This window comes from Rhinatrema bivittatum, chromosome 16 (genome assembly GCF_901001135.1).
Source record: "Rhinatrema bivittatum chromosome 16, aRhiBiv1.1, whole genome shotgun sequence".
NCBI lineage: Eukaryota > Metazoa > Chordata > Amphibia > Gymnophiona > Rhinatrematidae > Rhinatrema > Rhinatrema bivittatum.
In genome coordinates this window covers 68,331,673-68,345,885 of record NC_042630.1, presented here as the reverse complement: position 1 = coordinate 68,345,885, position 14,213 = coordinate 68,331,673, and the positions used below count along the sequence as shown (strand labels likewise).

The 14,213-nt window shown below is 41.1% G+C and overlaps 1 protein-coding gene across 2 annotated transcripts in view; it reads left to right on the top strand.

Moving 5' to 3' along the window:
- ILVBL (ilvB acetolactate synthase like) overlaps positions 1–14,213 on the top strand; it is a 233,149-nt gene that overhangs the window by 183,560 nt on the left and 35,376 nt on the right. For both annotated transcript variants that reach the window (XM_029580271.1, XM_029580272.1), the window contains exon 14: positions 12,011–12,082. In XM_029580271.1, coding sequence (XP_029436131.1) covers positions 12,011–12,082 — 72 coding nt within the window. The remainder of the gene's footprint in view (positions 1–12,010; positions 12,083–14,213) is intronic.

Below are 14,213 nucleotides of genomic sequence, written 5' to 3'. Positions count from 1 at the left end.
CTATATCTTCAAAGGGACAGAGACAGGATGGAGGCAGTCCAGAGAAGGGCGACCAAAAAGGTGGATGGTCTTCATAAAATGACTTATGAGGAGAGATTGAAGAACCTAAATATGTATACCCTGGAGGAGAGGAGGAGCAGGGGTGATATGATACAGACTTTCAGATACTTGAAAGGTTTTAAATGATCCATGGGCAACAACAAACCTTTTCCGTTGGAAAAAAATCAGTAGAACTAGGGGTCATGATTTTAAACTCCAGGGAGGAAGACTCAGAACCAATGTCAGGAAGTATTTCTTCACAAAGAGGGTGGTAGATGCCTGGAATGCCCTTCTGGAGGAAGTGGTGAAGACTAAAACTGTGAAGGATTTCAAAGGGGCATGGGATAAACACTGTGGATCCATAAAGGCTAGAGGATGGGAATGAAGAGAAGAGCCATGGGGTGGCTTGCTGGAATGGAGGCTACTACCTGGTGATTACTACCCTTACTCAATAAGCCTTCAACGGCAAGGGGAAATGTGGAAAAGAGGATTTGCATTCAGACAACAACCAACAAGGACTGAACTAAATTAAGTAGAAAATGGTTCTGTTCTCAGTGGTAGGTGTCTGGAAGAAAATATGCTTAGCGTTTCTTAGTTCCTCTTCTGATTGTATAATGTCTCTATTTAATTGCTTAGTGCGCGCATGTGCGTATGCTATTATTTCCCAGTCTGGGTAAACAAGTGTGTAGGTAGCTTGATTATTGAGACAGTTACTACCCTAAACCAATTAAGCCTGATACATCACCTTGAATGCATATACAATGTTGCTCTTTGCTTCAACGGCAGGGAGAAATGTGGAAAAGAGGATTTGCATTCAGACAAACATCCAACAAGGCATTGATCTGTGCAGTCTGGGTAAACAAGCATCAGAGTAACTTGCTTGATGCAGTAGTTACTGCTCTTAACCATTAAGCCTTATGCTCACCTTTAATACAACTCCAACATTACTCTCTGCATCAATGGCAGGGGGTGGCAGGAAATTTGAATCAAACAGTTACCAACATGTGCCTTGAACCTAGTGGTCGGTGAAACAGATAAGTATGGGAAAATAAGTGTGGGAGCTTGCTGGACAGACTGGATGGGCCGATTGGTCTTTTTCTGCCGTCATTTCTATGTTTCTATGAGTATTGTATGCAGATCTGGTCACCACATCTCAAAAAAGATATTGCAGAATTAGAAAAGGTACAGAGAAAGGCAACCAAAATGATAAAGGGAATGGAATGGTAGGAGCAACCGAAAGGAGATGAAGGCACCTAGGCTGTGCATGTGAACATAAGAATATATGAAGCACAATGCTGGGTCCATCAAATTCAGTATCCTGTTTCAAACCCTAAAAGTAGAGATTTCAGTTTCTTGCTGCTCACCCCTTATGGCAAGTGCTGAGACTCCCTAAGTCACTTGATTAACAGCAATTTATGGACTTTTCTTCCATGAACTTATCCAAATTCTTTTTAAAGCCAGCTATGCTGGTTATCTTGACCATATCCTCTGGCAACAAGTTCCATAGCTTGATTATGCATTGAATAAAGAAATACTATGGGCCTGATTTTAGAAAGCACTTACACACGTAAAACTGGGTTTTACTCGAGTACATGGTCATTTGAAAATTGCTACAATATATGCCATTGAATTGTCCATAGAATTTACTCATATAAGTGTACTTTACTCAAGTAAATGGCTTTTGAAAATTGCTATGATAGGACACAAGGCAGTATACAAACAATCACTAAACGACTACCGCCAAGTAGTATACAAACAATCACTACACGACTACCGCCAAGCCACCATCAAAGCCAAACGGGATTTCTATGCATCTAAAATTCACGATCTGCAATTCAACTCCAATGCTCTCTTTTCTTATGTAGCAAACCTGACAAAGTCCCCCCACCCCACCACCCACAAAGAATTCTCCAAGGAAAGATTCGAGGAGCTTGCTAAATACTTCCAACATAAAATCGCCAGCATCCTCCTGCGCTTCCCCACCAACCCCACCACCACTTCCCCCATCCCAAACCATAATAGCACTAGCTTGAGATCCCTTGACCTTACATCCTCCCGTGTGATAGAAACCATCTTAAAAAAGATGAAACCAGCCACCCATTTTGCAGACGCAATCCCCTCCAAAACCCTCCTCTCCATTCCCACTACCATCGCTAAACCCTTAGCTGATATAATTAATTGCTCTCTCACTTTTGATAAAGTCCCTGACCCCCTCAAGCTTGTCGTTGTGAAGCCCCTCCTTAAAAAACCCACCCTTAACCCATCTGACCCAGCAAACTACTGGCCCATCTCCAACCTTCCTTTCCTTTCAAAAATCCTTGAGAAAGTAGTTAATACGCAGCTCACTGACTTCTTCGAGGACCATTGTGGTCCTCGAAGGAGTCAGTGAGTTGCACCCCTCACAATTTGGATTCAGCAAAGGTCGAAACACCAAGAACCTCCTGTTAGGGATCACAGACACCATACTCATTGGCATGGACCAAGGTAAATCGTTCCTGCTTGCCATCCTGGACATCTCGGCGGCCTTTGACACAGTCAATCATCAAATCCTTCTCTCACGCCTGGCAGAGATAGGTATTACCGACAAAGCCCCCTTAGACACCTGCCCCCCTGCGTCTTAGCATGCTATCAAAAAGAATGTTTTTGTATCCAATAATCTGCTGTAAATAAGTTAATCTCTGCAGTTGGTATTTTATAATCTGCTGTAAATAACTTCTTCTACCCAGTTATGGTTACTCCTATCTACCTTCTTTGCTGCTCTCTCCTCTTCCTCTCTCTGTCTATCCCATCCTCCCCCCACTCCCTTTTCTCTTGCCTGCTCCCTCCCCTGCTCCCTGTTTTTTGTAATTTCCTCCTATCTCAAGTTTATTGTGAACCGGCGTGATGTGCCCCACGAACGCCGGTATATTAAAAGCTGTTAAATAAATAAATAAATAAATGTTACATTTACGCACGTAACCCCTTTGAACATTACCTTCTATGTGAATAGAGAAGAGTAACAGATCAAGAATCGAAACATAAGAAACTTCTATGGATAGAAGGAAAGGATCAGAACAGGAGTTATTGAGGACATTGAAGCTATAATTACAAATGTACAAGCAAATTAGTGCAATTGGTTCTCAGTTTACTTAGATTTATCATAATGGTAAGTAAGAGGACCTGTCAAAAACTTTAGTAAACACCTCCTTTTAAAGAGCAAGAGAAAAATCAGTGATTAATATGAAATTTTAAGTTTATTCATTTTTGCCTCTGCCTGATTCATCCAGAAATTGTTTTCTAGAGGAAGTGACGTCACCAGAAGCAGGAGGACGCTTAACTTTGCTGTTCTCCCTAAATCCTCGGCCAACGGTGCTAATACTGGCTGGAGACCTGATTTTTGAGTAAGAGCAGTTAGTGGAACTTTTGGGGAATGACGAGCAAGAAAAAAACAGTCAACCTGAAGAATTTTTCTTACGATGTGAGTGGATCTCGGTTTGCGGCCTTAAGCGACATGCCCAACCTTGGTGATCCCAAAATAGCCGAAGACCCGGGTACAGGAGCCAACGATGTTGATTTGGCCACAAAAGCAATGGAGTTAACTAAAGAGGATTTTTGTCGTTGGTTTCATGAAATCCAGGGAGATATTAAGGCTCTGAAAGCAGATGTGAACGGAGCCCTGCAGGACATTCGCACAGATTTGACCAAGTTTGGGCGGAGAATTGATGAAGTGGAATCGGGGATGGAGGACCAAAGCTCTGAGATCTCCCTGTTGTGCACAGAAATTTCCAACTTGCAGCATATGAATACAGAGAGGGCCCTGAAGTTAGAAGACCTGGAAAACCGGTCGAGAAGATCGAACATTCGCATCCGAGGAGTGCCGGGAACGGAGGATTTTGAAGATGCTGGCCTGGTGATTCAGAAAATATGTTGTGCTATTCTCAATACACGGGTTAATGATGAGGCCCTACGAGATGTGGACATAGTTTTGGATCATGCTCATCGGTCCCTTGGACGATCCATGAAGAATGTCTCTCGGGACATTATTGCCCTTGTTCATAATTTTAGTCTAAAAGAACAGATCATGCAACAGGCAAGGTCTATGGGGGAACATCTCCTGGGAGGGCCATGATATAGCCTTGTTTAGTGACCTCTCCCCCATCACATTTAAAAAAAAAAAGAACATAAGAACATGCCATACTGGGTCAGACCAAGGGTCCATCAAGCCCAGCATCCTGTTTCCAACAGTGGCCAATCCAGGCCATAAGAACCTGGCAAGTGCCCAAAAACTAAGTCTATTCCATGCTATCGTTGCTAGTAATAGCAGTGGCTATTTTCTAAGTCAACTCAATTAATAGCAGGTAATGGACTTCTCCTCCAAGAACTTATCCAATTCTTTTTTAAACACAGCTGTACTAACTGCACTAACCACATCCTCTGGCAACAAATTCCAGAGTTTAATTGTGCGTTGAGTGAAAAAGAACTTTCTCCAATTAGTTTTAAATGTGCCACACGCTAACTTCATGGAGTGCCCCCAGTCTTTCTATTATCCGAATTAATAAATAACCGATTCACATCTATCCGTTCTAGACCTCTCATGATTTTAAACACCTCTATCATATCCCCCCTCAGCCATCTCTTCTCCAAGCTGAAAAGTCCTAACCTCTTTAGTCTTTCCTCATAGGGGAGCTGTTCCATTCCCCTTATCATTTTGGTTGCCCTTCTCTGTACCTTCTCCATCGCAATTATATCTTTTTTCAGGTGCGGCGACCAGAATTGTACACAGTATTCAAGGTGCGGTCTCACCATGGAGCAATACAGAGGCATTATGACATTTTCCGTTTTATTCACCATTCCCTTTCTAATAATTCCCAACATTCTGTTTGCTTTTTTGACTGCCGAAGCACACCGAACTGGACTTCCGTGCTGTAACCACCTTTTTATGCCAGGAAAATGTGGTATCATTGGCTCTTCCCGTGTGGTTTATCTTTTACTATTAGTGGGTCACCTCGAGGGTTATAACGGAGGAGGAGGCTGCTCCTATTCTGGCGCCCCCTAGTTTTACAGTAGCGAAGGCGACTGAAGGCCCTCGATCTAGGGTGACTGGAGGTAATCCTAAATGGCAAAGGGTCGGAAAGAATGGTTCTTGACTCCAACATCAGTCACACGATGCCTTACCAGAGGGTACTGTGACCACATAATGAGCCAATGTACAGTTATTAAAGGTTCACTCCTGTGGGGATCACCACACTCGGCAGACCAGCTGCCAGGATGGCATTTATTTTCTTTCTGCATAATGGAGATAGTGGTAGTTTGAGCTTTTCTTGGGCTTTTGAAGCTCCTCAATGTGTGAACATCTTGACGTTCTGCTTAGACTGACCTCGGTCTTTTTTGGATATACTACAAACCTTTTCTTTTCTTTGTGGGTCTAGCACTATCCCCTTGCTACTGGGTTAGGGTATGCCTATTCTTATCCGCTGACCCCCTTTTGCCTCATTATGACTGCTATTTGCCTCTTTTTTGGGGGCATGGGGAGTTATTTTTATTTTTATTTAATTTTATTGTCTCCTAAACTTTTTTATGCTGAGAGTTGGCATATTTTGATTTTAGCTTTTGTTACTTTTATTGGACATCTTACTTTGGAAGACAGGAGACATCACTCTGCCTATTTCAGCGTGGAAAGATGGCGGTTTATGGAGCATTTTTACCAATCTGGTTGTACCTTGGCTGTTATGCTCTAGTTTTTCTCTTATTTTCCGAAACGTTTTGTATTTTGTATAGTGACTGAGCACTTTCGACATTGAGTGTTTTTGTACAGGATTAGCACAGTTTGGCTGGGGTGGGAGGGGAAGATTGCTTCCTCACCTATGCGTCACTTGAAGGTGGCGTGCGTAGTTCTAAATGGGGAGTGGGATACAGAGAACTCTGGAAATATATTCTGCTGTCTAGTGCTTTTTTGTTTTATGGTGTTATGTTGTGACCAATCCTGGGTTCTGAGGGGGATTTCATTATCTGACAGGTTTTTGCAACTGTTTTATCATGGCTGACCTTAAATTTGTCTCTCTCAATGTTAAAGGTCTATCATGTTTAAAGATCCATCATGTTTAAAGATCTAACCCATATGCAAGCCTCTGTAGTATTTGTACAGGAGACCCACTTGCACAAGCGCGATGAGCATTTATTACAATCTCAACGGTTTGAAACTATCATTCTAGCTGCTAATAAACCATGGCATAAGTATTATGGGGTGGGTATTTATATATCCACGGATATACAATGCCAAGTTCTCTCTATATTCTGAGATGAACTTGGTCGGTTCTTAACTGTTCATGCATGTCTGAATGGCTCTCCTGTGATTTTGGTTAACGTTTACTGCCCCAGTGGTTCTCAAGTAGAGCTATTCAGTGATATCGATAGACTTTTGCTTACCATGGACAGTGGGAAGATTATTCTAGGGAGTGATTTTAATTGTGTTTGTAATCCCCTGATTGATTGTTCCACTGGAAAGAGCTACTATCCCTTGACGGCTCAGAGGTCCTTATATCAATTTATGGAGAGTTGGTGCCTTGTTTATATTTGGCGGGAAAAATATATGGCGGAGCGTGATTATACTTGTTACTCTGCGCGCCCCATGATACATATACTAGAATCAATTTTTTCCTTATAGGTCGCTCGCTTGTTCTAGATACGGTGGCTGCCAGAATTGGACACATCTCATAGTCTGATCATGGCCCGGTGTGGTGGGCCTTGAGAATGTCTAAGAGCCCAGGTGGGTGTAAGTTTTGGAGACTCAATGATAATATTATTAAAAATGATGAAACTGTGGGTAATATACGTGACACTACTACGGAATATTTACAACTAAATGCTTCCTGTGATGGTTTGGGATTGCCTCAAGGCGGTTTTACGGGGGAAGTTTATTTCCATAGCTTCTTTTCAGAGGAAGCTCAAGTCTCAGGCGAGATATGAGCTCAACTCACAACTAGCTGTCCTAGAATAGGAACATAAACAGATGCCTTCCTCCAATCTCTTGTGTCAGATGAAGGATTTTCACTATAAAATACAATCCTTGGAAATGGAGACTGTTGCTTCTCATTTAGATACTGTTAAGCAAACTTATTATGAATTTGGGAATAAGGCAAGTAAGTTGTTAGCTCATACCCTGAAGGCTCGATCTATGAAGTCTCGCATATTGCAAATCCGTGATACTACGGACCACCCCCTGCAGGACGAGGAGTCTATAAGAGCCTGTTTTAATATACTGAATTGTACATTGCCGATGGTTCTATCGAGGAGCAGGATATCGACCAGTATCTTGCTACTATACAACTGCCATGGTTAGACAACAACGTGGCAATGTGTTTGGGGGATCTTATAACTACGGCGGAGGTCCTGGAGGCCATTTCAGAATTGTAGCCTGGGAAAGCACCTGGTTTGGATGGGTTTACCCCTCTTTTTTATAAAACAAAATTAAGGATTCATTGGTAACCCCACTGACCGCAATGTTCAATTATCTCCGTAATGGGGGGAGGTTGCTTTCCTTCTCTAATACAGTAGGAATTACTATTATCCCTAAGCCGGGAAAGGACCCTTCCTTCTGTGGTTCTTATAGGCCAATCTCTCTTTTGAATGTGGATCTCAAATTACTAGCTCGGGTCTTGGCGAAACGGCTAAATTTAATTATTCATTTGCTGATTCATGCGGATCAGGGGGGATTTATTCCGGGACGTATGACTGGCGATAATGTCCGAAAATAGGTAATCTCATTTATATCACTAAATGGATGAAACGTCCTTCCGACCTTTTTGGAGTGGATGCTGAGAAGGCGTTCGATCGCGTATATTGGCCATTCCTCTTTAAAGTAATGTCCAAAATGGGTATTGATACTCACTTTCTCAACTGGGTGCGTGCTCTCTATACATATCCCTCAGCATGTATTAAGGTGAATGGGGATTATTTCCTGTATTTTTCCATTCAAAGGGGCACGCGTCAGGGATGCCCCTTATCCCCGTTATTTGCTATATGCATGGAGCCTCTTGCAGAACATATCTGACAGAATGAGGCAGTTAGGGGAGTCTGTATCGGGGGGGGGAGCAACATAAGATTGCACTATATGCAGATGATATTTTATTGGACCCAGAAAACAAATCGGAAGCCGATCCAGTTAGCTGTATAGCAGTGAAGAAAATGGAGATCGGTGTATATAAAATTCCCTTTATTGAAATTTGCCCGACTCTGGCCGAGTTTCACTCTTTGGTCGAGAGCTGCCTCAGGGGCAACTAGAAACAAATATATGAACAATTAAAAGCACATACAAGGACTCGTAAAATTAGCACAAATCAACAAAAAACATAAAAACGTGTACAATCTTAAAAATATGAATCATGTCATGTGTGTAAGACGACAAACATAATGGTGTACAAGAAGACACAATGGTATATAGGAGGGCAGAAAAAGAACCGATCACAGAATACATGTATAAAGTGTCATAGACTGCAACAGAATTTTATTACAATATATAGTGAGAAAACAGAGAGGATAGCTTGGTGTTAGTATATTAATTTTAAATTACATAATAAAACTTTTTAAAAAAGGGGGGGGTGGAAGTGCAATCCAACCAAACAGAAAGATAAAAAATAGATTTAAAAGGTTAAAAAAGCTTACTAGACGTTAGCAGGGCTTATCGCATGCCTGCAAAGTTGATGTAATCGTGATAACATATCCATTTTTTAAATGATCTTTTTGTTCTTATTCTAAATAAGACAATAGTGCATATAATAAGTCAAAGAAAAAATTGAGGAAACAGGAAACTCACTGCAAGATTTGCAAAGAAGGAAATAGTGAACCATGGGATAAAAATAAACATGGAATAAAATAAAAATAAAAAAATAATAAATATAAAAATATAATTAAAAGTGTAAACTACTCAATACCCAATATAAATAAAATCAAAAGATATCTGTTTATTGCCAATAAGTTATCCATGCTCAGAGAAATGCTCAAAAAATATCCGGTGTGGGGTAAGTAGTGATAAAAGAACATTACTGCAAAACACTAGTTTACCTGGTAGTACACACATCTGTGTGTTACAGCATATGATTATGCAGTAAGGCATTGGGTACAAAAGCCACCTAATGCAATTGTTCCTTCAAACAAATATGAACAAAAAATTATATATTTATGTTTGAATCAGTGCAATACAGTAATAAAACCAAAAAGATACATAGTAGCTAAAAACGTATGCACCAGGATACACAATAACTAAATGTAATGTCAAGGTGAACCCCTGACAATTGTAAGGAAAGGATTATTTGATAACATCAATAGGGAAAGATTAACGACAAGTGAATTTCGACTAAGGAACTTATAGTGTGAATGTCTGAAACGGGTTAGCAAAAATGTCAAATGTCTACATCGGGTGGACAATATCCAAACCACTAGGCACAGAGCAGGATGTTTGCACTTAATGTGTCGTGGTCAATAAACAGCATACCGACTAAATTCAGGCTTTATGTTGTGTAAATCCATCACTCATTGAATTGGATCAAATAAGAAAAAAGATTACACTGAAGCTCCAAAACAATATCTCTACTCTAATTGTTCAGAACGTAACAACTCGATCGCATACAACTCGATCGCATACAACTTGTCATAACCGATTTAGCCGCCGTATAAAATCCCTTTTGATGCGCTCTGCTGTTTTTTGGCGGCTGAATCAAATCAGAAATATTACCAATATTCCTCCCTGAAGCCTTTCTGCGTACACTTAAGGGGCTTTTTCCATTTCACTAGGCTAAACGTGCGGTTAAAGTATCTGGGGATTTCGATTAGTTCTGACTATGGTGATTTATTTCAGCTGAATTACCCCTCTCTGCTTAAGCGGTTGGAGGAAGACCTGGATAAATGGGATCATCTTACTATTTCTTGGTTGGGACGAATAGCGGCCATAAAAATGACTTTACTGCCCAAAATTGGGTATCTTTCTCAAGCCTTGCCTTGTGCAGTCCCTTTACGTTATCTTAAAGTATTGCAACGTAAAGTTTTCTCTTTTATTTGGAAGCGGCAACCACCCTGGGTAGCCCGGTCTGTTCTTTATTTGCCTGTTGACTGGCGGGCTGGGGGTTCCAAATCTTCAGAAGTATTTTGTGGCCGCCCAGTTGAAAGCAGTGGTTGACTTTCATGATACAATTCAGAGCAAGCAGTGGGTTTCTATAGAACAGGGTGAGCGGTTTGGGGATTTTGAAAACCCCCCTAATCGGATAGCGGTGATTTCCCCCTGTACTGAGTGTACTATGTCACTGTGGTGGAGGTGGAGATCGCAAGTTCTGGGCAGGAAGCGATATGCATTCTCCACATCTATCCGGCGATGTAATAGTTTCCCGGCTGGGGGGGAGAGTAAAGCATTTGGCGCTTGGGCGAAGAAAGGGTTAATTACTTTTGACCAAGTTTGGAAGGGGAATACCATGGCTGACTTTACAGACCTTCAACACTTGTACTCTTTACCCATACAGGATCATTTTGCCTATCTTCAACTTTGCCACTTTCTTATCAAATCTGAGGTGAAGGATGATGTGATTAAGGGGAAGTCACTATTTGAAGGGTTTTGCAATTCAGCCCATTTGGCTAAACGGGTGGTTTCCAAATTGTATGCTATGCTAACCACAGATAGGGATCCCGAGTCTAAATTTATAAAAGCATGGGATGCGGACCTGGCAGGGCTACTCTCACCAGCAGAGTGGGATATCTGCTTTCATGCTACCAGTCGTAGTTCCATGTCAGCTTGGGCTCTGGAACTCAGTTATAAAATACTTTTTCGCTGGCATTACACACCTGTAAAATTACATAAAATGTTCCCCACTCACAGTGATCTCTGCTGGCGTAATTGCAGTCAGCGGGGGGACTACCTACATATGTGGTGGTCCTGTCCTGCCCTTACCACCCTATGGCGTTCTGTTGAAGATTGGCGCAAGCAGCTATTAGACACACCCACTGCACTCTCACCTCACACAGCACTTTTGAACTTATCTCTTACTGCGATTCCTAAGCCTCATCATGTATTTCTGCGAGCTGTGCTGCAAGCAGTACGGGGCGCAATAGCGTGGGACTGGAGATCAGCGTTGTCCCCCTCATTTGATTGTTTATTATGTCGACTCCACTGGATATACTTTATGGAAAAAGTGACTGTGCTCAGGTTGGATAAGATGGGCCGCTTCGAAGCAGCTTGGCGTCCTTACTGGCAGTGGAAATCCTCCATTTCACTTGGATCTTCATAGGAATATCAAAAGACTTGCCACGGAACCCATTGGTCCTGTTTATATTTGGCATTGGACTTTCATTCTACAACTGAGGATATCTCGGATTGATTTCCTGGAGTTTACTGTTTTGGGGGGTGGGGAGGGGTGCTGGGAGAAATTATAAAAGTTTGTCATTCAGGTGACTTCTGGTCTTATGGGTTGTGACCTTTATATATTGTTGTGTATTACTTGATTACTGTTCGGCTGCACCCTGCAAAAGTATTGTCTGTCTTGATCTACCTGAATAAAAATTGTTATTAAAAAAAAAAAAAAGAAAGAAATTGTTTTCTAGTGCTGGGACTTGCAAGTTGCTTGTTTAGTTGAGACACTTGTCATATGTGTAGCATGTACCATGTGGTGATGAACAGCAGTGGCATAGTGAGGAGTTGTGATTTCCAGGGACTCAGGAGCTTTTGCTGTGAACTCTGCAGTTCTGAGCAAGTCGCTTTCTCCTGGTACTACAGTTTATCAACCTATAATTGGGTAGCAGCATCATTTTATTCCCCTTTGAGAGCTGTCATACAGACCACTCACTAAGAATTGGTAGCCAGCCCTCAACCAGAGAGGTGGCTGTGCATTTCATTCTGAAGTACTACATAGTAAGTCACCTTGTGATCCAATTTGAATGAAAGATACTGCATAAATTCAAATTATTGTTAGAACTGGACAAATTATATGTACTGTCTTTTTTTTTTCTGTAGGTTTGGATCATTTATGGGGATGGCTCCCTTGGATACAGCATTGCTGAGTTTGACACCTTCACACGTCATAAGGTGATTATCCGTGAGGAGACAAAAGCCATTTACTTGCATAAATGAACTGTCTGAATATTGTCATCCCTCAATACGCCCATCCCTAAATCTACATGTTGATCCACAGTGAGTGTACTTCTAGCTACACAGAAAGGAGGCTTTTCTGGGTGCATTCATGTTGAGGGAGGAAAGTAAAGCGCATTGATTGCATTTCAAATCTGGTAAATCCAGGGCTGCTTTTCTCATGTTTCTGCTGTCTTAGGACAAGGGTCTTTGCCTAGCTGGAATTGAAACAGTTAGAAACCAAGTTGCCCAAAGGAGTGGGAGCTGTGTACTGGGGGCTTCTTCCACATAGAGGCAGGGCTCTGGTTTTGTATGTAAACCTTTAAGGCTCAGCAGTCGGACTTCAATGAGCAGTGTTAGAGCTATGTGTGCTGCTCTCTCTCTTGAAGTGAACAGAGAGAGAGGAAGGGAATAAATCCAGGGCTTATTTTCTCACGGTCCCCTCCCCACCGTCTGCTTCTCTTAAATATTCTTCCAAGGGCATATGTCAAATTATCACAATTAAATTAACGGTGAACAAAAGGAATTCTTTACAGTCATTAAGAATAATATAGTCATTCCATAAAGGAACACCCCCTCCCCAAGGGGGAGTAGAAAAAAAGAAAAACTCTACCTGCCAACTTGGAGCCTTCCTTAGACCCTGACAGAAGTGAAAAATCATAGTACAATACCATTATGTGATTCAACAAAACCATTCTAGCTATATAGGTAATTTGGGGTAGATGAGATCCATTACTATCAAAGCCAACCCATACACAGTATCTTCTCCCTATCCCCCTGCAACCCAAGATCTCTGCCAACTCAAATTACTCCTCCATCCCTTCAACTAGGCCGGGGTGACCAACTCGAGTTGGCTGTCCTTGAACTAGGCCCTCTTAATATTCACTCTGCAAACAGCAAATCTTACCTCATTCAGAACCCAATTAAAGAATACTAACTCCACTTCCTATGTATCACTGACACCTGGATAGGAGAAAGTGACACTTTCACTCATTCAGTTCTGCCCACCTGGCTCCCAATTTCACCATTCATCTCGACTCATGGGCAGTAGAGAAGGAGTTTCTATCGTCTTCAAACACTCACTGGCCTTGGAGTAGTCACTTCTAAACAGATAGGAAAATGTGACTGGGGCAAAAGAAACATTTGTCTTTTTAGAAGTACCTTTATCTGAATCTCGTCAGAGGAGGATGAAAAATTCTTTATCTTCTTTCTATCTTTATTTAACCAAGAGTAGACATATCCCTTAGTATAATCTGTCTGATCCCTCTGGAATTTACTTATTTTCACTTTTTTAATGTTAGATTTATATTCATCCAATTGGATCTTGGAAAGGAAAACGTTTGTGGGTCCTTGAATGTATTTCTAGTCAAATGCATCCCAACAAACAAGAATCCTCTTTGTTTCACCTCATCTGGGCTCCCTCAGGGTGTGTATGGCAATGATTCACTGAAAAAAAGACAGACTATGGGCTAATCCCAATGTTTAGAGCAAACTATTGGGAAGAGCATCCATAACCATACTAGAGATGCTATATCTATAAAAAGATAACATAAGTAAGAGATTATTTCAGTGACAACAAAAAACATGACCATGACAGTGTCATCATCATAGGGATGGAGTAAAGCATATTACCTAATGTTGAATGAAAATATAAAACGGACTTATCATGGTAGGTTCAATTCCAGAAAAATATGCTAAAATAAATAAAGATAATTATCTTTTGTTATTCAAAAAACAATTAAATATGCTTATTGGATCAGTAAAAGAATTTGTATTACCTTAAATATCGTTGAAGTATTTTTCTAAAAATGTATTGATTCACACATACTGCTTATGGCCTTGTGCAAGATTTTTTATACACACAACCAAAAAAGACTGTCATTGGTTCGAATATGATCCTGTTCAAGCTGCAGAATTTGGTATTCCAAGGCAGTTTCTTCCTCCCTGAGCCTCTTGCATTTTTTACTGGAGTAGCTAATAATTTCTCCCCAAACTGTTGACTTAAGACTTCCCACAATATTTATTGCTAGACATTGTTAGTATTGTTAAGGAGAAAGAATTCTCCAAATACAATGGACATATGCTGCAT